General features: G+C 36.1%; 1 protein-coding gene across 12 annotated transcripts in view; it reads left to right on the top strand.

Annotated features, from left to right (window-relative positions):
* The window catches only part of BBS9 (Bardet-Biedl syndrome 9), a 295,333-nt gene that overhangs the window by 2,604 nt on the left and 270,255 nt on the right, over positions 1 to 22,474 (top strand). For 11 of the 12 annotated variants that reach the window (XR_002434891.1, XR_002434892.1, XM_021385807.1 and 8 more), the window contains exons 3-5: positions 1,408 to 1,558; positions 2,485 to 2,549; positions 4,595 to 4,708. Coding sequence is in view for 9 of the 12 variants with exons in the window: in XM_021385807.1 (XP_021241482.1) it covers positions 1,408 to 1,558; positions 2,485 to 2,549; positions 4,595 to 4,708 (330 nt within the window). In the remaining 3 variants the exon portion in view is untranslated. Of the gene's footprint in view, positions 1 to 1,407; positions 1,559 to 2,484; positions 2,550 to 4,594; positions 4,709 to 18,943; positions 19,060 to 22,474 lie in introns of those variants that run through there. The other variant, XM_021385812.1, reaches the window with a different exon arrangement.

The following is a 22,474-nucleotide window of genomic DNA, read 5'->3' as shown; positions in this document are numbered from 1 at the left end:
CTCCTCTCAAGTACTGGAAAAGCACAAAGAAGTTCCCTCTGAACATACTCTTCTCTAAGTTAAACAAGCCCAGCTCCCTCAACTTTTCTTCATAAGAGGTGCTCCAGCCCTCTGATCATCAACGTGGCTCTCCTCAGGACCCACTCCAAACAGCTCCGTATCCTTCGTGTACTGAGTGCCTCAGGCTTGGACACAGTACTCCAAATGGGGCCTCACAAGAGCATCTATATTTAAATATCTGTATCTATTATTATTATTTAGATTAGACTCCTTTTCTTGTAAAGTTTTCATCTAAAGATGGTGAATTCAGCTAGGTGCAATTACCTAACTATAGGGCAAAAAGTCCTTAGGTAAGCTTAAGTATTTTTAAAGAATGCATAGTTAAAATAGATTTAAAGATTTAGATTATACTGTTGTTTATTTACTGTTATTGAATGCTTGTTACAGAACTGAGGAGAAGATGAGTGGAGAAGGCAGGTAGCATTCTTCTGGGACTCGTTTTTTTATGGTGAAGAAGAAAAGAAGCAGGCAGCTATTCTGAAAGGGCACTGTTTCCCAGTTTCACAGAGGGCCTTGTTTCACTGGACATGGAGTCCAATGAAGCCATACCAAACCTTATGAATGTTGTGAACTTGATTGAAGAGTATTAGTGCACTGTTTTGCCTTATGGAGAAATTTTACTGGATTTGAGGTTTATTTGCATTTACAATAATGATGCCATGTATCTAAAGGAAAGAGGTACTGGCAACTCCTTTGCATTTTTCATGGTTATCATGGGATGTGGTTCTTTCATTCTTTTATTAACAATTTTTGTTGCTAGTCTTTCAGTTGTTAGTGAATATTTGCATGCTTCAAATACAGATTCCAGAGGAAAAAAATGATGTAGCTATTGCACTCGTCTTTGAAGTAAGTGGTCTGTCTCAAGAGCAGATCACAGGGCCTTGTTTTCTTCTGTTGACCTGATGTAGTAATCATCTGTATTTAGTTTAGGTCTGCTGACATTCATCCAAATGCAGACTTAAATTTTAACAGTTTTGTTAGTGTGATACGCATGTACACAAATCCTAGATGTTGAAGCTAAAAATTTGAAATATTAAAAACCATGATGTGAGGTTTTTTCCCAAGAAGCGTGAACATCTGTCTGAAAGTACAGAATAGTAACAATGGTTAGTGCTACCACCATGATTATTGCTATGTTGGACCCTTTGCTGACAGGTTTCACTGGGGGGAAAAAATGCTAAACACTGTTAATCTAGTTACTCTGACTAGAAGACAGAGCATAGTAAATGTTAATCAAGCCATGTAAATGCCCTATCATTTTAGGGAATTTTTTGAAGCTCTTCAGAAGTAAATTTAATTCTATGTGTACTGTTGTATTTGATAATCTCATTTGGTTATTTCTTGTAGATAAAATTATTGTGGGCAGTTATATGGGATATCTCCGTATCTTTAATCCGCATCCTGTGAAACCTGGAGATGGAGTGCAAGCTGAGGACTTGCTCTTGGAAGTGCAGTTACGAGAGCCAATACTACAGGTCGAAGTGGGAAAATTTGTTTCGTAAGTTAACAACAGCCTGTGTTGCTGATTACTATTTAAAGCTTAGATGTGGTTTTCTTTTCCTGTTTTGGGTGATGTGGAATGGCTTTAGCTTCCATGCTGATGCCTATTGAACATATCTGTGAATATTATAGTATGCATTTGGTCTGCTTTGTGGAACCATCACAATTTTACTTAAAGCCTAACTAGAGGAAAATCTTCCAGGTACTTAAACTATTTTCTTGAAGTATGTAGAACAGTAGAAAAGTTATACTGGAGTTTTTTGGGTATTAAGAAAGCATGCCAGTAATGCTTTCTTGTAATTCCAGTGTCCTCAGATGTAATGTTGCCATTTTTGGGGGATTTGATAGAGTACTGAAGATCTTTAATGAATTTAGTAGAAATAAGTGGCCAGATAGAGGAGAGACACTACTTAGATTTGGAGGAGGGAGAAAATGAGCATGGAATTCCATTTTTTATGACTTCTTTGTTATTGTTTAATTCACTTAGTTTCCATGCAGCTAGTACAAAAGCGTATTTTTAAAACAACTTACGTGGATGCTGAATAGTATTTGTTTGTAATAATGATCTTCTCATCCATTTAATTCTTTAAGAGTTAACAGCACCTTGTTCAGACTGAATTTCAAGCTGACCTGGGAAAATAGTTGATGTGCTTTTTATGCATAAATCTGGGGGGGAAAATGTTCTGTAGGGGTTCATCTTAATTTTGAAATTAGCTTCAAATACCGATGTGTGAATTTAGGAGATTAGTACTAGGTTCTTTTAGGCTAGCATCTAATACTCTCAAACCTTAGTATCTTGCCAAAACTTGAGAGTAATTTTGACGTTGCTTGAATTTTTTCTCATACATCTAGCTTGAATTTTATCTAAAAATGATACTTTTTTGCTCCACCCTTTTTTAAAAATTAAATTTAATTTTTTTATAGTGGTACTGAAGGACTTCATCTGGCTGTGTTGCATTGCCGAAAACTCTGTGTGTACGCTGTTTCAGGTTAGTTTACTGATGCAAGGTATCTTGTGATTTTTTTTTTTAAGTACATTCTAAAGTTGGATTAGGTTAAATGCTAAACTCAGTATATACAGAGTGCTTTCTCATCACCCCCGAAGAGCTGCAGTCACATTCTCTTTCTCACTCATGTGTGAAGATGAGACATTAGTAATTATGTCAGAAATATTTCCCAGTGGCTAGTGGATCTGGTGACCCACTCAGCGCTTGAGATGCTGTGATGCGTATCTGCGGTGGGTATTGTTGGAGTCCTGCTTTTCTCTCTGTGGTGTTTGAGTTACTCTCCCACAGCAAGATGGAGTCGATCTGACTTATTGAAGGCATGGCGTTGTTTGCAGAGATTAGTTAGGAGTCTTAGCTTGTTTAGTGTCAGCATATGAAAGCCTGAAGGATTTATTTGGGTAAAAGTGCTTGTGAATGGCTAGCTCTCATTACAGTTTTAGAAATAGGTGTTACTATTCAAGATGCTGATGGTCAAATAGTTGTTTAATGACAACGTACTTATCTTTCAAAATGTGAAGCAATTCTTGTAATTATTTCATAGAATCATGGAATTGAGTTGGAAGGGACCTTTAAAGGTCATCTAATCCAGCTCCCCTGCTTGGAACAGAGACATCTATAGCTAGATCAGGTTGCTCAGAGCTCAGTCCAGCCTGACCTTGATAAGTTTTACAATCCTTTAATAGACTTTTCATACTAATGTGTAAGCGTGCATGATCTAATAAATGCTCTAATTTTCTATTGGCTAAATTTCTGATACTTTTAAACAAACTCCTTCCAAAAACAAAGATCACCATTTCTTCATGCTTCCACATCAAATTACAGTTTCATAAAGTGGAATTTTATCTGCTTTACACATGTTGTCCTGTGTCTGTTATTCATAGTGCAGTTTCATTTTAATATCTCTCCTACTGGACAAATGAGAGCATCCTTTAAGGCTGACTAAAGTGTGGCGTAGATATTGTATGCCATACAAGTGCACAGACTGACTACCTTCTCCTGTTTGTCCTCTGGTGTTGATCTGTAACTACTTTTCCAGCCAGGGCTTTGTCCTCCAATTCTGTCCCAGTCTTCTCCTGAACATGGGCCTACTTTCATGTAACCTCTTAAAAGCGGTAGTAGATTTTAGTTGGAGCAATTGCGTGGAAGGTTAGCATAAACTGCAAATCTCTTCACTTTTTAAGATGGATGTTGAAATAATCCTATATACCTAAAGTTAGGACAAAATTTAGCTTAGATTTCATTCACTCAATACATCTTTTTTTCTAAGCTGATGTGACTGTTGTCAAAAATTTTTTGCTTGCTGTTAGGATTCTCAAAGCGTTACTCTACACGATAAAGAACTATGAGTAATTTTCCTTGGGGGTGAGTGGAAAAAACTTTGATTATCAAAAGGTGAGCCTTAAATTCACTTTCTTCACTTCCTCCTAGTTCTCTGAAGGGATCAGGAAATTAGTTTGTGCAGATGCTTTAGAGAATATGACATGTAACAAAAATAATTTTATAATATTATGTGTATGTGCCTCTATCTTTGCAGTCTTGATCACTGCATTGAATTTCAGACTAAGTAAAGGCAAGTGATAAATGTAACCTAAACACATATATATATATATATATATATATTTGTATTAAATATAGCTTATAACTGGCTACAGCTCAATTTGAAACAAAGACCATTACAGCTGAGCCTGCTTTGTTGGGTATAATATATCCATTGACTAAGCAGAGAATCATAAGAATTCCACCTTCTTGAGTAGACTTTTTCTGATATTAAAGGTGTGCCTGATGTGAAGAAAGTTATGTGTAGGTAATAAAATCTCAGCATCTTGCTATTTCTGCCTACAGGTTTTATTTTTTTTATTTTTAAACCAGTAGTGTCAACTCATCTCAAAATCAATAGGAGTAGGTTAGAGTTTTCAGGTTGCTCTTTCAACCGGTAAACCTTTAATTGCATGGGTCCACGTGTCCTTGTTTACAACCTTGATTCATGCAATCATGTATTTCCTTTGTGGTTTTTTTTTTTTTTGTAGAAACTCTGGGGAATGTGGAACATGGTAACCAGTATCAGATCAAACTGATGTATGAGCACCATCTTCAGCGAACTGCTTGTAATATGACTTACGGACCATTTGGTGGTGTAAAAGGTAAGCTCTTTGCTGCATATTGTTCATCATTTGTTGTTTACCTGTGAACAGCTGAGGATTAGCTTAAATTCTGAAAGGGGATGTGCGACTGCTGTCCAGAGGAAAAGATATTTTTAAATGATAATATCTTTTATCTGGTGCATACAAAAATAAGTTAAAATGAGGCAAAGAGTATTAAGCACAGAATAGTTGTTTTCTCACGTCTTGAGCAAGTAATGAGCTTACAAGGATAGTACTGATGTGAAAAAAAACCAACAAGAAAAATCTAACATTCAAAGTAATTGCTTTCTTCTGTGCTTTAGTTCTGTTTTGCTTTTTGGTGACTTTCTGATCCTAGACAAAGAAAAGTCAGCACTTTCATTCTCAGAACCTAAAATACTGAGTGTCTTTAAAAATGCATAATGTGGGCTTAGGATAGAAAACAAAGCTACGATTGGAAAATCTCACAGTGGGAAGTAATATTTGGTGTACTTTTAGTTTTGAAGGTATTTTCAGTCTTCGAACTTCAGTGACATAGTTATGTATCCTTTTTTTAATTTGGAAGCATTTAGACTTGCTATACATGCAGCACTTTCTCTTCAGAAGACAAATTTTCCTAGAAACATTGCAGAATAGCTGTCATCTTCACAAATAATGTCTCTTAAGATTTTCACAGAGTAATGCCACTTTAGTAGGCAGAGAGCCTTCTGAGATAATATGGCAAATATAGTCAGAGAACCTCTCAGTTCTATAGCTGTAATCTTCTAGTAATAATTCTGCAGTGCCTTACCTTAAAATCAAGCTTGTCCCTGGGGGGAGAATTCAGCTGACCACAATTTATACTGATTGAAGAGACTTTCACCTGCTAATTTTGCCCAACCACCCTGGGGAAATGGGTGACTTAAGTCATTAGAATGAGAAGGTAAGCAGTACTGTGGATATTTTGAGGGGTGAATGTATAGGGCACAGGCATATTTGTGTTAACGTTAAAAAGAGATACTGATTTTTCTCTAAAACTGAGATTATAGTTGGATTCTTGATATACTGCAGTGGAACTGCAGTAATGGATAGATTGAGGGAACATAAGCTAAGAGTTGTTAGTGTCTCTGGAGTGATGTGGTGATAAGACAAAATATCCGTTTACCACCATGCAGTTCTGCAGAATAAAATCTCTGGGATTTTTGTGCCATGTATGTTTGTTTACTGTAGAGATCCAGCAGCTGAATCTTGATGCTGGATTTATCTGATAAGATACCTTATCAAAGCTGTGTGGGATGCAAATCAGATAATGAGGAAAATATCTTTGTAAGCTGGGAAAACCAGATAATGTTTACCTCAGAACATACTGAGCTTGCCAAACGCTTCCTAACTCCTAAGAGGATCAAATTAACAGGGAGTCCTGACAGAAAAAACTCAGTAGGAGCAGCAAAGGGAACTCTAGTGCGTTCTGTAAATTTCTCTTATTTTCTAGTAACGTTTTATTTCCCAGCTTGTCAAGCTGCTCGCCTTTTCTTTATTTCTCGTGTTGCAGTTTGCATTAGTGTAATCATTGCTGTGAGGAAAGAATTGCCTCAAGTCTTGCTTTGAGGTGATAAAAATGTTTATAAAGAACGAAGGCAGACATTTTTTTTGTTAGTAATAAATAATCCTCATTACTATCGTAAGATAAAAAAGCTTTAAGACCTAAATCTAGGAAAATTATATTAGCCTGTTATCAGGCACCTGAACGTTCTCTGCGGCAGGTGAAGTGGATACTGGAAAATGGTCTTAATTTTATGTGGCTTTTATGTGGCTTTCTTGGATTCAATATCCTTCTTTGTGGATTTTCTCGAATATCTGACTGGATTTCTTGTCAAGGCTATACATTTAGTCTTGTTCTAGTCTTTTGCAGTGAATATGGTCTGTGCATTGTTTATTTTTTTAAAGTAACATCTTTAAGTATCCCGTTCTCTCCTTGAGGGTTATGAATGATAATGTCTGCTTTTTTCCATCTCGCAAGATTAGCTAGAGTGAGTTGGTAGTGTGGTCTACCAAGTGCTGTTAACGTTAGAAAATGGATTGATGCTTGGCCTGGTCTGTTTCACTGTCTGTATGTGCGTCTTTGGCAGATGTTATGCGCTGCAGTTGAGAGCCATCCACTGTATAAATAAATATACGTATGTTTTGACTGTGTGACTTCTACAATTCTGCAGTTCTTGCTGGGTATCTGCTAACAGTCTATCTCACCTTCAGGAAAGGTTAATTCATAATGGTGTAAGTGTTGTAAGTGTGCAGCAGCGAGCCTGCTTTGCAGTGTGAGCTCTATACCACACTCCAGAAGAAGTGAAGTACCTAAACGGGAAGGTTGTTTTTTTTTTTTTTTAATACTTACTGCCTTCTCTGTTACTTGCGTGGCTAATATGCATCTTTTCTTATTGCTATACTGAAACATCCTTGAAACAATGAGAAGGTAAAAGAGGCACTTCACAGGTCATGTTTACAGAGCTACTGAAGAAAGAGAGGAGAAAGGCAATTGAAGGGAACAAATACAAGGAAAGCATACTGTAGGAGTGTCAGGGAGGAGGGGAAATGTAAATCCCCCAGGAACATGATCTTTCACTGTGTTTTCTTCTTTTTTTAATGGAAATCTTTTTTCTATACCTTTCATGGGGAAGGAACTCATTATGCACAGTCATAACAGTTCATAGTGGAGAAAGAAAAATAAAACTGAATTTTTGTACACTGGTTTGTACTGGTGTCCTGTGACGTGTTTTTTCTTTTTCTTTTTCTTTTTTTTTTTAGTCCTTTCTTTGGACTAGCAGTTTTTTGCATTCCTAGTTAATATTGTTTTGTGTGGCTTTTTTCTTTTGTTACAGTTGTTGAACTGCTTCCAAGTAGCTGCTTGTCAATTTAATGGAAACTGAAGAAAATAACCACTTCACTAGTGCTTTCATATACCTTAAATAAAATACCTCTTGGCATTCAAGTTTCCACTATAGCCATTTATAATATGATTTCTACTCGTGCAGATGCAGTCTGTGCTGTCTAGTGTGTGTGCGCTGCTGTAGCTGTGGCCTTAACTCAGATGCAGTGCTGTTAGTCTCTTGATGCTTTAATGTTGTATAGTCACTTTGTTAATTGCTGAGAATCCTGCATTTCTATTCAATCCATTCAAAGACTGTAGAGGCAGATTTGCTCAGATCAGAAAGTGTTTTTTTTTTTTCTTTTAAGATGGTATTGGTGTGCAGTCTATTCTTCTAGTTTACAGGGAAACTTGCTTGAAATTTTTCTCTTGGATGTTGGTTGACCTAGAAATCTATCAGAGCTTTTTCGAAACTAAGCAGAATTGAGCTATTAGAAGCCATTGTGCTATTACTGTTTTATGGTTCAATTTGGTTATGAGGCTTTACCAGGTCTCCTTCAGCTTTTTGGAGTTAAACATGCACTTACATAAACCTCTCCCTGTGCGTATTCTCCCCAGCTTTATTAGGGAGTAGGATTTCTCGCAGCTTGTGTTAATGTGTTATTTCGGGAAGGATGTCTCTGCAGTCATTTGAAATGTTTAGTAAAAATTTAGAATCCACTCACTAGTTGTCTATCACACATTCCCAGTCAGTTTCTTCCAGCGTAAGCTTTGCTCTCCTGTCCCTTCTAGCTTGCATCAGTGTACTCATGCCCTTGTTGTCATACAATTTGGTCTGTTTATCTGCTAGTTTGTTTAGGTGAGATGTGATGGAAATGTAAAACATACGGGTAAACTGTCATTCCTTGATTGACTTTGGTCTACTGTATGTATTAAGGAAAGTGGTATTAGAGATTTCTCTGCTGAAGAGTGAACTGTGAGGTACGTAGAAACCTACCTGGAAGGCTAGCTGCTAGCACCTTCATTGATGACAGCATTTTCAAATTAAATGTTTTTTACAATGGTATATGAAATGTGGCTAAGTCACCACTAGATGGTCCTCTCTTTACAGTTATTGGTTAGTAGGCTATGTCTCTGCATCTGCCTTTATACTTGTACCAATTCCACAGGTGTATTTACTGCAATACTTAATGAAGTGTAGAAAACACAAAAGCACTTTCTTTAAACCTTATTATAGTAAGTTTTTTTTATTAAAAAAATGTATTCTGTTGGTTGCAGAATTTTGGCGAAAAGGCAAAATGAACTTTTACCTTTCAGCAAAGCTGTTAAGGTGCCAGGGAGTGGGAAATGAAAACAAGAAAATCCCTTGGCATGTTTAGCTACTTTTCTAAACAAAACTAGCAGAAATGGTTTAAAAAGGTGAATGGAATAAAAAAAACAACCTGCGAGGAATCAAGTATAATTCAGTCTAATAGTAGGCACAGGTAGTTGTCTGTTACTTAGCATGTGAAAAACTGTAGCAAAGGGAACTTAGCACTTCTTTGATGCTTTCACTTTACACTTGTTTCTTGCTGTCTCAACCCTGGTACTAAAATGAAAACTGTTAATATGACTTAGGAAGATCAACTAATTGTTCTGCACATAATAAAAGAACGTGCTATCTTTAGCCTGGACTTTTAAAGATTGGACTCGGTTTTTTCATTGCTTTTGTTATGTAGAATGTCTGCAGATGTCACGTTTTCATATTTCTGAACTTTTTGTTATTGTAGAGCTGTAAATTGAATTTCTTCTGAAATGTCCTTATTCCACCATATGGATCTTCTTAGAAAGGATGATTGATGATAAAGTTATGGAAGTTAATAATGCTGTATTTTTATTTTTATTTTTTTGATCAAGTAAACTCTTAACCCAGCCACAAAATGTCACAGCCCTTAAATAAAGAACGGATTATTACAGTCTATTTTAATTGAAATATAAAATTTCAAGAACATGAGGTGAATCTGCTATAAGCTCTTATTTATTGGAAGAAAATGAAATTGAGAAAGTGGCATACACTTTTTTATGATTTGTAGAGGACTCGGACTACAAAAATTTTGCTTTATGTAGCCTTTTTAATCACATAACATAACTTGACCTTGTATAAAATTATTATGGCATAATGCAATTATGCCACCAAAGATTACTGTGTTAACAGTTGAACTTGTGTTATAGGAAGTGATGTTTACTGATAGCTCACAGCATCTTGGAAAGTGCATACTGTTTTCACATTTGTAGCTTGCTGTTCAGTGTCTTTATAAGATACTTGACTTAAGTGCAAATTTGCTGGGTAGTTCTATATTAAAGAATCTGATTTCAGTTTGTAGTAGCCGAAGGTCGGTTTCCATACTTCTGGCTTGTGTTTTTGTTTGGGAGAGAAGTGCAAAACTTAAACATATGTGCAGTCTTTGGTCACCCAATCTAAAGGTCTAGCCTTGTCCATCAAAGATCTGAATTGAGAGTTTGTCTAATATGAGCAAGAATGTATAGACACTTCCGCAGTTGTTCTATAATGTGGAGGCACCTGTGCTAGATCTGAAACAGTACAAGTACTAACATGCAGCATGAGATTTGCTTGCTGGTTTAGAACTCTAGCTTGTATACTGGACAGCATTTCTCCAATGTCTTATGTAAAGTACTGAGAGTTTTAAGGTCAGGTAAAATAGTTTAAAATGTTGTACTAGACCGGTAAACCCTAAATGTTCCAACTTTTGTTTGTCTGATTTGAAAGTCATTGCTTCACCTAAAAGCATACTAATATTCATACTAAAAAATGGAGAAAAAAAAATGGATTTTTTTTTGCCAGAATGTTCTGTGTAGTAAGTTGTAAATTTGGGATTAAAAGAATAGAATGAAGTGAAGCAGTATTGAATTAGTTGAGAATTCCTACCTTATTCTTTATACAGTAGTGTATCTCTGTTTCAGTTCTTAAGGCAGGCATAAATCTGGCACTTGTCTAGAAATAGTCAAGTCAACATGTTGTTTACTCCTTGTGGAAGTTAAAACAATGGGAATGTGGTTTTCTCTACATAGGTATAAAGTGATTAGACTAAAAGCTAGCTGTTAAATTTTGATTGATATCATTTGATGATGTATTTTCCCATTCTTAGGTTTTTTGTTACAGTTAAAGCAAATTCTCTTACAAATTCTACGAAGAAGAACATAAACTACATCCCAAAATTATTTTAATTAAAAGACCTAAAAATGAGTTGAATCTGCTCTAGCTGTGCAGAAATTTTGTTTAATCAATTTACTAGTGTTAGCTTTAATTATGTGGAACAATAGCAGTGAACTGTCTTCTTATAGTAATAGTAAAAAAATGTATAGATGGTTAATCAGTCAAAAAGAATTATAAACTGCTTAGTCATGAATCTGGTGAATTTGCATATCAGTAAAGTAGACAATATGCAGGAGATGGACATTAAAACCAACTTCTAGCTTAGGGCAAAGCAGTAAATTCATGTTACTCTATTGTAAGTTTTTGCAGTCTCTTTCTAATGTGGTGTTTGGATAATTAGTGTCACAGACATCTTAAAATTGTACGTACAACATGCAGAAATTAGCACTGTCCTGTGCTTTGACTTTCTTGTTCATGTTGAGAGTGTTTAAACATAATGTGTTGTCTTTCCTTTAGAGAAATCTGAGAAAGACGCTGTGATTTGGAAAATCACTTTTATTCCTACATTTCCAGTTTCTGTTGGATAGATCACAGTTCCTCCAGTTTGTAGCTGTTAACCAGAGTCCTTCCACATCTTGAGAAAGAGTCAATTTACTACTTTTGCGCTCTTCATAAAAAGAGAGATTTACTGATGTGTAGCCTGCTTTGTTCTGCTTGTAAGAAATGGTAGTGGTATTCTCTTACAGAGTAAAGGAAGTAACCTTACTACTGCTTTGAGTAAGTGTGCAGATCAGGCTGCAATTTCCATTCTTTGCCTTGTTTGTCTTGAGTCAGATGTGTGGCTAACACTCAAGGAAATTTTTTTGGAAGCAACTTCTGTTGAAACTGCATAAAGACTGGAGAAGTGCTTTGCTTAAGAAATACAACCACTTGACGCTCAGGCAGCTTTACAGATTATCACATATGTTTAGTGTGGTCAGATGTGCGTTATTGAATGGTGGGACCAGATAGTGATTAATACAGAAACAGCAGTGTGTAAGGAGCAAATGCTGAAATTCTGTGCTTTGAAGACCAGTGCATGAAGTGCAGGATTCCCAAGCTACTATCTGGAGAGCCTAGGAAGTGTCATCATATGCTATAATAGGAACAGATGACCTTTCCCATGTGAGAGCTGTTTTCTCAAGTCGTTCTGTCTGGGACATCAGTGTTATGTTCAAGTGGTTGTATGAACAGTCTCAGCCCTTCTAGTTTTCTTTTTCAGTGTATGCTACTGATACAGATGTTGCCTGTCACATAAGAACTGAATGCTGAATCAACAGCATGTTGATAGTTAAGCAGTGGGACGCACAAGCTATTGTTTTACCCTATAATAGAATGGAATACTAATATTATCTGGTGGCAGAGAGAGAAAGCATGGTTTACTATCCTAATTTTTCCAGTTGCTAAATTATTTTTGAATGATATCTTTTATAGATATTAGCTTTCACTGGAAAAGGAATACTACAATTTTGTATGACTCCTCAAAATATAATTGCATCACCTAATAGTCTTAAATAATTAGTGAGTTTGTCTTGTTCTTAAATGACCTCTTCAAATGAATTGATAAGCAATTTAGAATTTGTTTCTCCTAATAATGCACAGACTTTGGAGTTGACTTTTTTTTTTATTTTAAACTGAAATCTTAATACCTTAAGTTGACTTCCAGGATTGGTCAGATTTGTTTAAAGTTGTTCAGTGGATACTGTACAAATGAAAGGAAATAATAAAACAATAGCAAAGGGAAGGTGAAAAAGGAAGTACAACTCTGACATGAAAAAGTTACAAGTGAAGAAAAAAAGTGTGAAAATACCTTGAACCTATCTTTTTTCTCAGCAAATGGTCTTGAATTAATTTTAATTTTATTATAGCTCTGGCCTAGAGGCAAAGTATGTTTGAGTGTTACAACAAAGAGGGTGCTATATGGAAGAATTTTTTTAATAATAAAATACAACATATGTGTAAACCATGCGACCTTGTAACAGGAAACTTTATAAGAAGGGTTGACTGTGCTTAACTTTTCCACAATTCTGCAAGAATGAATTTTATGGGGTGTTAGTTTTAAAAAAAAAAAAAAAAAAAATTATCAGCTGAGTTTTATGCTGTAAGGTTAAATGATTCTTATGACTGTGTTTTAATACAGCAGCAGCATGATTTTGGACTTTGATTTATTAGCTACTTCTCTTCAGGACCGGAGTGTTTAAGTACTACCTTTCTTTTAAATTACTTCTGGATAAAGAAATTATTTGGAAGAGACTTGTTGTTCTTGAGTTTTATTCATGGAATAGATCTACTGATCAGTATTTCTAAATGTTTCCTCACATAACTTTTAAAGCCTGCTAGTGGCATTTTTTTTTTTTCCAAATAACAGTGTTAGAACTTAACTAAAGTAAATGTGTGAATGGGAAAATAATCAAGGAAAAATTTCACTGGATCTTTTACCATCCTGTTCCTTTCACCTTACCCAACATTAATGAGTAAGTTTGCAGTGTAACTGAAGTAAAAAATCCTATTGACTTCGGTATCCCAGAACTTTGCTTTAATTATAAATTACTGGATATATCACTTAATCTATTTTTCATTTAAATAGAGAACTATAATAAAAATGAAATAAAAACAACTGCAGAAATACCTAAGTTTGAGAGCAGTTGTGTATGTAAGTGAAAGACCGCTTACTTATAGATTTTCATATAGTATGCTTGTTATAATTTCTTTTGTTAAAATATGGTATCCAAATGCGTACAGTCATTGTGCGCTGGTAGCATAAGATGTTTCGTATCTTTGGATGTGTGGTTATGGCTTCTGCGATTCTCCTGCCAAGTATCATCCAGTGCCAAGCAGAACGATAATTACCTCATATGTTTTTAATAGCACGTGTATATTAATAATGACCCAATCTTTCATTTGTCTCTTTGGTGACATATCGTTGACTCATATTTAATTCATCATCCTACTGTAATCCCCAGATTCTTCTTCTTAGTGCTGTTGCCTGCCGTTCTTTGGTTTCCTGTGAGACAATTGTCTGAGATCATATCAGATGTTTTACTTAAGCTTAGAGGTGCTGTCTCTAAAGTTTAAAAAATATATATTATTACTCTGTGTAACAAATAGTTTGGCATGATGAATTTTCTGTTACTTCAAATATTCTATGTACGGCTTTATTATTTACATATGTACTCTTATTAATCTTCCAGCATTTCATGTGGATACATCCATCTATATCAGATTCATTTGCTGTCTTGTATTTTTCCTCCAAAGAATGCGGTTTCATTTTCAAACTACTCAGACTTTTTCATCTTCTCAGAGGATCTTTCAGAAATGTGTATACGCAGCTTTTGTTTATTTTTCTGATGTTCATTTGTGACTATTTCTTTACAGAAAGAAAAAGTCTTTGAAATGGATAGAAGTTTATTTGGAAGACTGCCAAACCCTTGTTAGTTTCCCCCTCTGTCGTTTCCCTGCCCCCCAAATAGCCGAATAGCTGAAACACATCTTGTACAGGCCTATGATGCTTTCTGCTAATTGCAGTTTAAAACATTTTAGGGGCTGTTTGGAATGATTTGTATCTACAAACCTATTAGAAATCTTTCTACTAGGTCATTCAGTAGAGTGGATATTTTGAGTAGTGGTGAATAAGTCTGAGTGTATCTTCCTAGCACACAAAAAAATTGTAAAACAAAATCAATGAATACTATTTGCCTCTGTCAAAAGTGACAGGGAACAGAATAGGAAGAGGTATTAACGATCAGTGGAAATGGTTCTGTTTCAGATTCATAAAGAGAATTCTAATTTTGCACTATCCAACTGGTTCTGGTCATGGGATATGCCTCCTCATGGTGGCAACTCGTTCTAGTCCTTGTTGATACATGCATTCATAACTGATGGGAAACTTAGATGCACATATGCAAAATAACAAGACTTTTAAGATATGTACCAAAGTGACCAGGAATTCAAGAAGCTGAAGAACTGAAAAATTCTGGTGGATTTAATTTTACATGTACTTTTTTTTAATGAGGCTGCCATACTTTCCCCTTGATGGAAATAGTAGTGGGTGAAGCTTTAAGCGTACATTAATCGTATTACTTGCTAAGCAGCTACACAATGCTAAGGTGCTATACAATGCAAATGGCTGTGGTGCTGAGCTGCTGCCAGGTTAAACCACAAATAGTTAACCACAAGCAAATGTGTGATTCGTGTAAAAATATGCTTGAAAATGTCATCTGCTTTAAAAACAAATACAAAAAAAAACCCCAAACCTCAAACTGTGAACACATATTTGCAAAGTTAGTAGTAAAGTAATAAATTTATGTGAGTTTCTTATTTGAGGGAGGACAGAAATGGAGAAGAGGAAAAGATGGGGAATATTACTGGGTTTCATTGTTGCAATTCTGCTTTTCTGTTTCATTCTAATTCTACATACCAGTGTCATAGATAAAACTTCAAAGATGAATTTATTGTATGATATTGACTTAAGATTCTACTGATAATTATTGATCCTACTGATTATTTTGCACGTAAGATATTGCAAAATGTGGCCAATATTCAACTTTCATGAGCTTAATGAAAGATCTGCTATTGAATTGTGATTGATTTAAAAAAAAAAAAAACAACTATTCAAGCAAAGACTATTGATTTGAAAGGGCTAACTGCTGACAGTACTTGTCTTCATTTCATTTTTCTTTGAGGCAGATTTGCAAGTTCAGTAAGATGTTCTATAATACGAATGTAATGTACGATAGGTATGTAGCTTCAGATGATGGCAGCTTGACTCTGGAAAGGTTCATGGATGAAAATTTCTCCTTCGTCCTTTTCAAAAGCTTGTAATTTCCATAGAACAGCACCTCTGTGAATTCAGAGTCTTAAAAGCAAATGTCTACAATTGTCTAGGCTTGAAAAATAATTACATTCAATAAGTTAAGAAGAGAAAACTTAAGAAAGGTAGTAGGATTTTACCATCCCTTTGTATTCTGGCTACATCTGTGCATACATCCATTCTACCATGTACAGCGAATGTTTTCTTTTCAAGGCTCAGTCTGTCCTATCAATAGGTAATGTGCTCTAATTAATTATATAGCTATGATTAATGAATCTGCTATATTGAAAAAGAACAACTTTCTATGATGCTGCTTTCACAACTGTCTCAACATTTTTTTTCTGAGACTACTTGTTAGAGTTAGAAACATTACTGCACTCTTGCATGCTGTAAGAATTCTCCGCTTAATATGAGGTTAAAAAAATAGTACTAAAATCTATACAAGGGAGGACAGAATCTCATGTGTAAACAGTGCCAAATACTAGGTTTCTTTCAGTAGAAACTTGTGTATTGCATCTATGGCACTTCTGGATCTCAATACTGGATGTCAGTCTTCTGTGCTCCTTTGAACTATACTAGTGTTTTTGCTAAGGATCCTTTCACCACCTCAGGTCAGTATGAGGGTCAAAGGGATCATTCTCACATTGTATCTTCTGTGCATCTTGTCTCTGCCAATTTCTATGGTAAAAGTCAGATCAAGAGTAAAGGAGTGTATCACAAATCTCTAAAGAGTTAATTGTGTGAGTGAGGTCCAAGTTACCTGATTTAGCCTTTGGAGAAACTTTAATAGTTCAAGATTCCCTTTCCATCTAGAATTCTCTTCTGTGCTTTATGACATTCAGAAATATAAAAGAATTAGATAAGGAGAACATGATATAATGGTTGGGTGTAGCAAAAAATTCCATTTCTTATAGCAGTTTTGTCGATTTCATACTTCACTGTGCCTTAACCAGGAACAATTCTAATAGACTAGGCTGCTGCAGAGAGAGCATCTGTTGTGTTGGGACTTATGAATGTATTTTACTTAATATCTAGGAGGGATTAGAAAATAATTCAAACGAACATGGGTAGAATAAGGATTTAGTGTTTTTTGTCTGCTTCTGTTTTTATTCCTGCTGGAGTGATATTTCCCTTCCAGTGGGAAGGCAGTTAGTCAGTCTCAGCTGCAACGCATGTACCCGTCTTGCATCTTTTAGGTTGGATACACGCATCATCGCTGAGTAACGCAGGGTATTTTTCCTTTTTCTTGTTATGCCTACTCAGGGTATTGCACTGCCTTGGCAGTGCTTTCAGAACCTCTGATCTAGAGTGAATGGTTGCAGCTGAAGTCCTGAACTTCAATCGCTTCTGTAGTAACACAGTGGGCAGCCACCAGACCTCCGAGTTAGTCCATTCACTGTTAATTCTGAATGTACATTGACATGTGCTTCCTGCTTTGGCTTAGAGAAGTAATCTAAGACTTGCCTTTTACTAGACGTACATTGTTTTAAGAAGTTCCTGATGTATTTTCAAATGGTTTTTCCATTAGTAGGAAGCAGTTCCTGAAGTGCTATTCTCACAGTTGACCCAAAACTATTTTGTTTCAGGAGCTGTGCTCAGAAGCAAGTTGAATTCTCAAGAAGTGATTTAACTGGAGGAGACTTTGTTGTCTTTGGTGGGAGTTTTTTTTTTTTTGGGGGGGGGGGTGGGGGTAGGGAGAGGGGTGNGGGGTGTAAATTTCAGTGATGAAAGAAAATGGAAATGTATTTTTCTTGTGTCAAGTCAGGATAGTGATCTCTGTTCCAGTGTATGGGAATACAATTTGAATGCATCTCTTTACTGGTCCATGTACTGCAGACTTATATTTTGTTCAATTAAGAAAACATTTCCCATGTATAAGATGTCCATAAACCTAAGAGTTTGTCTTACAAATGCCTATTTATCCTCTAATTTTATTTTCATTGACACTTCCTTCCGCACTAGGCTTTTGACTGAAGTTTATGAATACCACTGAAGGCAGTAAAACTATCTCTGCTGCCGTATCCTTAAAATCTGTAGCTTTAGGATGCTTATTCTGATTTCTAATTTATCCCATTTGATGCTATAGTTTTCATTGCATGTTTTAGCATGGTGCTCAGGCCTTGTGACTACATAGCGTACATTTTATTAAAATGATTTGGTGCCAGAGGAGAGACTCAGAGCAGAGGAAATCATTAACATGCAAAAACTTAGACTCCAAAATGACTTTAATTAGAACCTTATTTGGAAGAGCGATCACCTGCTACTCATTTTGGCTTTGAACTAGCTCTAAAAATACTGGTTTAAAAAACCAAGTGTGATGTAAATGTATTCATATCATGCTAGAATAATGAAACTACAAAACAACGGTAGCTGGACTTCTGCTTAAAAGTAACACTTGCTGGCTGAAGGAGATTCCTCTTGAGGCACATGCTGCTAAAACTATGTAGAGTATACTAAGTGATTCCAGAAAGCTCTATGGGTTATATTTTCACTTTATAAATATGTCACTGGCAAAGCCAACTGGCTGCAATAAGCTTTTTTGAAATGGACATTTCTGGCTTAGTTTTTGGAGACGGCATTTCTTAAAGTGAAATATAAAAACCCTATTCACTAGCTACACATTAAAAACAAATGGCCAAAGGAAATAAGACAATCTATAAAAAGCTGGGAAATAAAAGTTCATGCACAATTTATTTTTCTTTAATTATAGTTTACATTTAATAGTTCAGGTAATTGGAGTTTGATTTTTGGTTAAAACACAAATTTAAAAATTTGTGAGTAGAAACAACACAAATGCAGTCAACAGAGTAGTAGATATATTAAGAAATGTTTTTGCGCTCTTAAAGGAGGCACAGCACTTACTCAATTTTTCAGTTAGGTAAAGTTTTCAGTGCCTGTTTTCAGTGCCTGACATCAGGTGGTATGGTTCAGTGCCACAGTACTCTCGAAGGTGATTGGAATGTTCTAAAGAACTTGTCATGTTATGTCAGAACATTGTCATATCACTACTGTTAAAACAGGAGATATTTTAACAGTGATATTTGTGTGTGCGTAGTTAGGGATTCATTATGACTGCTGAAGATGAATATTTCTGATGCAACATAACTTTATCGTAAGAAGATGCTATATTTTTATTTCTACTGTTCATTATTTTTATGATATAACAAAACCAGTAAAAATAAGTTAGATACCCATAATATACATAGTAGCAGAAGCTATTCGTAGTTATGCAGTTACAGCTCTGTTGATCCGTATTTTTTATTTGTTAATAGAACTGTTATGTGTCTACTAGATTATCACTGCTGCATAAAGATTATAATATCTACTGTTAGATGTTTTGGTTTTAAATGTCGTTCGAAGAATAGAAATTAACAACTAAACTGTGTATTTTATCTAAACTTCTTAAACCAGAAGGTTGTGATTAGAAACCGGTCTCGCTACTATCCGTATAACTGGAAGTCCCTCAAGTTGTGTTAGGAAAGATATAACACAAGACTTCTGTACCAGCAAGGGCATTTACATTACAGGTGAATGTCTTTTTTTCATTTTAATCTCTCAATTAAACATTTTTTTTGTGATTTTTAAAAATGTAATGATGTTTAATCTCATGAGCCCCAGGGCTCAGTTCTAGTGCCAGTTCCGTTTAACATTTTCACGAGTAATCTGGGTGCGGAAGTGGAATGTATTCTTAGCAAGTTTGCTGATGATACTGAAAGGGGAGGTGTAGTTTACTCTTCCGCAGAGGCCTTATAGAGGGTTCTAGGTATACTGGCATGTGGGAAAATCATTAATGGCATAAAATTGAACTAAGGTAAATATCAGGTTCTGCACCTGGGAACAAGCAATGCCAAGACATAGTCACAGACTGGGATATGAGTGGCTGGAGAGCAGCTCAGCAAAGAGGGACCTGAGAGTGCTGGTGCCAATAGGCTCATTATGAGCCAGCAGTGTGCCCTGGCAACCAAAATGGCAAACCATGTTTTGAGGTGCACTAAACGCAGCGCAGCCAGTTTGTTAAAAGAGGTGATTCTCCCTCTGTATTGGTTGGTGCAACCTCACTTTGAATATTGTGTGTAGTTCTGGGCTCCACAATATAAAAAGGATGTTAAAGTGCTTGAAAGTGTCCAGAGTAGGGCAACAAGGCTGGTAGAAGGGGGAGGAAGGCCTGTCCTGTGAAGAGAGGCTGAAGACGCTTTGATTATCTAGCCTGGAGGCTATTTCAATACTTTTCGCAGCTTCCTGGAAATGTTTTTTTTTTTTTTTTTTTTTTTTTGACTGAGGAATCCAGAACTGGACCAGTACCCTGGATGTCTCCCTCACCAATGTCTAGCTTGTTCAGATGGACCCCTGAATGAGGAATTTCTTCGTAATGTCTAACTTAAACCACTCCACTTTCAGTTTAAATCCAATCTCCCTTGTCCTAACCACGCACCAGCTGCTGCCTTGGCATTGCCCCCTTTCTGCATAACCTCCAGCACTGCACACCATTCACTGATGTGTGTGGTTATTCTTCCCCAGGTGTAGGACTCTACACTTGCCCTTGTTTAACCTTATAAGGTTCCTCTCTGCCCAACTTTCCATCCTGTCTGCATCTCTCTGAATGGCAGTTCAGCCTTCTGGTGAGCCAGCCACTCCTCCCAGCTTTGTACCATCAGCAAACTTGCTGTGGGTGCTGTCTGTCCCTTCACTGAGGTTACTGATGAAAATATTAAACAAGACTGGACCCAGTACTGACCCCTGGGGAAACACTGCTAGCTACGGGCCTACAACTAGGCTCTGAACTACTGATCGCAACCCTCTGAGCTCTGCCAGTCAGCCAGTTCTTAATCCACTTCACTGTTCACTCATCTGTCCTGCTCTTCCTAAGCTTACCTACGAGAATGTTGTGAGAGACAGTGTCAAAAGTCTTGAGTCATATGACTTTTGCAGCTGTCCAGGTCACACCTGGCAGTTTGCTAAGCCTTAAGGAAGTTATTTGTATGGCGTGCTGATTTATTGACTTGAAAAATTTTTGTTAAAAAAAAAAAATTCTGGATGACATCCTACCATCAGCTTACAGCACTCAGGCAGGTACCAAACCTGGCCTGGGAGTGGGGAGGAACCATGTATTCTGAGAAAGGGGAACTTGAGGCTTGGAAGGACAGTGGTGAGTAGGACGGTTCCTTCTAGTATTAGCAGAGCATTAGATTGGTTTTGCTCATTTATCTGTTCACATACGTAGCGTGCCTCAAGTGATGCTCTCTGAATTTGTATAGTTGCTATAGTTCTCTTACAAATACACTTTTTTAAAATTTACACTAATAATGGTTGATAGTGTCAGCTGTTAGTGTGACACAAACGGCATTCAGAATTCATGGAACCTCAATATTAAATAATTTTCAACTTTGCATATGCATTTTGCTTTGTTTTAATTGAAGCATATGTAAGGTATTTATTTGTAGATCGTTTTCACTGACTAATTTCTGAGTTGTGTTAGTAAAAGCATTGCAGTGTTTTTGGCTAGTACTTCAGAGGCTCTATAAGCAGCAAACCAAATGTTCGTTCTGACTGTGATCAGTAGTTGCTTTAACCTCTTGAATACTGCATATTTCAACTGCAGAATGTCAGCTACAAGTTATAAATAAATTAAGCAATTTTGGAATCTGTCCCATGAGTAACACTTAAGAGGGGAAATGATTCTTAAATCTTTTATTAAAGGTGCTTTGTACATATTTCAGTAGAAACATACTAGCCATGTTTAAAAGCTGTGTGTATGTGTGCATATCTAATGCACATGTGTATGAACTATGCTTCTAATTTAATAAAGAATGAATTCTAAGATTGAAAAAAAGCCACTGACCCTGCTATGTAGCTTAAAAAGTCTGTGTAGAAAACCCTATGGAAGTGATAGCTCTAAAACAATTGGTCTGCTTGGAAAATGCTTTTACGGATCCATATGTCAAACCCAGTAATTCTCTTAAAACGATTACATTTAGCCACAGGATACATTTCTTCATTGACTTAAGCTGTTAACAGAAGTAGAATCTGTATTTCCTAGAAGGATGTAGGACTTTAATCTACAAACAGTGGTAAATGTTTCCTCTTCTATTTTGGAAACTTGAAAAAAAAAAAAAAACAGACTTCAAAATGTTATAGATTAAACTTTGAGACTTAATGATTGTATTGAAGTTGCTAGTGACAAGTGGCCAGTGGTTTAAAGAGCTGCTATAAAGATGATATATTTACAGTTTTTAATTTGCTGTAGTACGAAAAGAAAACTAAAGATGTACTAACTTGCTGACTTCAGTAGCAGATTTATGAATACTTTTGATCTGTACTGCAGTAGTTTCTTTGCTAAATTGCTTTTGTATAGTGTTTTTTTGATAGTACAGATGCAGATGTGATTTGGTGTAGGAAAACTAGATTTAATTGTTTTCTCAGTTAAGTTTTTTTTCAAAGTCACAAAAAAAATTTTGATTATTAGAGTACTTCACTCTCATGTTTAATAAGGAACATGGGGTTTTTCTAATGTTGAATAAAAATCTTTTCTATGCTTTAATATAAGAATTCATCAATTGGAAATGATTACTACCTTGTTAAAGCAAGATTGAGGTGTTTGATATTGGCAGCTAATGTTATCCCTCCAAATACGAGGGCTGCTCTGAAAGTAACACCTCCTATTTTATTATGTTGTCCCATTACATTAGAAGTGGATGTTGATGGTATGGCAGTAGAGGTTGAACTTTCCCACCAATGTTCTGTTAGATTTTATTGCCATGTGGCAGATAGCAGCAGAGGGGCAGCCTGACATGGAAGTGCATATAGAATCATAGAATCATAGAATTAGCTAGGTTGGAAAAGACCTACAAGATCACCTAGTCCAACCATCCACCTATCACCAACAACCCCACTAAACCATGTCTCCCAACGCTATATCTAAACGTTTCTTGAACATCTCCAGGG

This window comes from Numida meleagris, chromosome 2 (assembly GCF_002078875.1).
Source record: "Numida meleagris isolate 19003 breed g44 Domestic line chromosome 2, NumMel1.0, whole genome shotgun sequence".
Lineage (NCBI taxonomy): Eukaryota > Metazoa > Chordata > Aves > Galliformes > Numididae > Numida > Numida meleagris.
The sequence above is the reverse complement of the archived record's forward strand: the minus strand, read 5'-3'. Positions and strand labels throughout refer to the sequence as shown.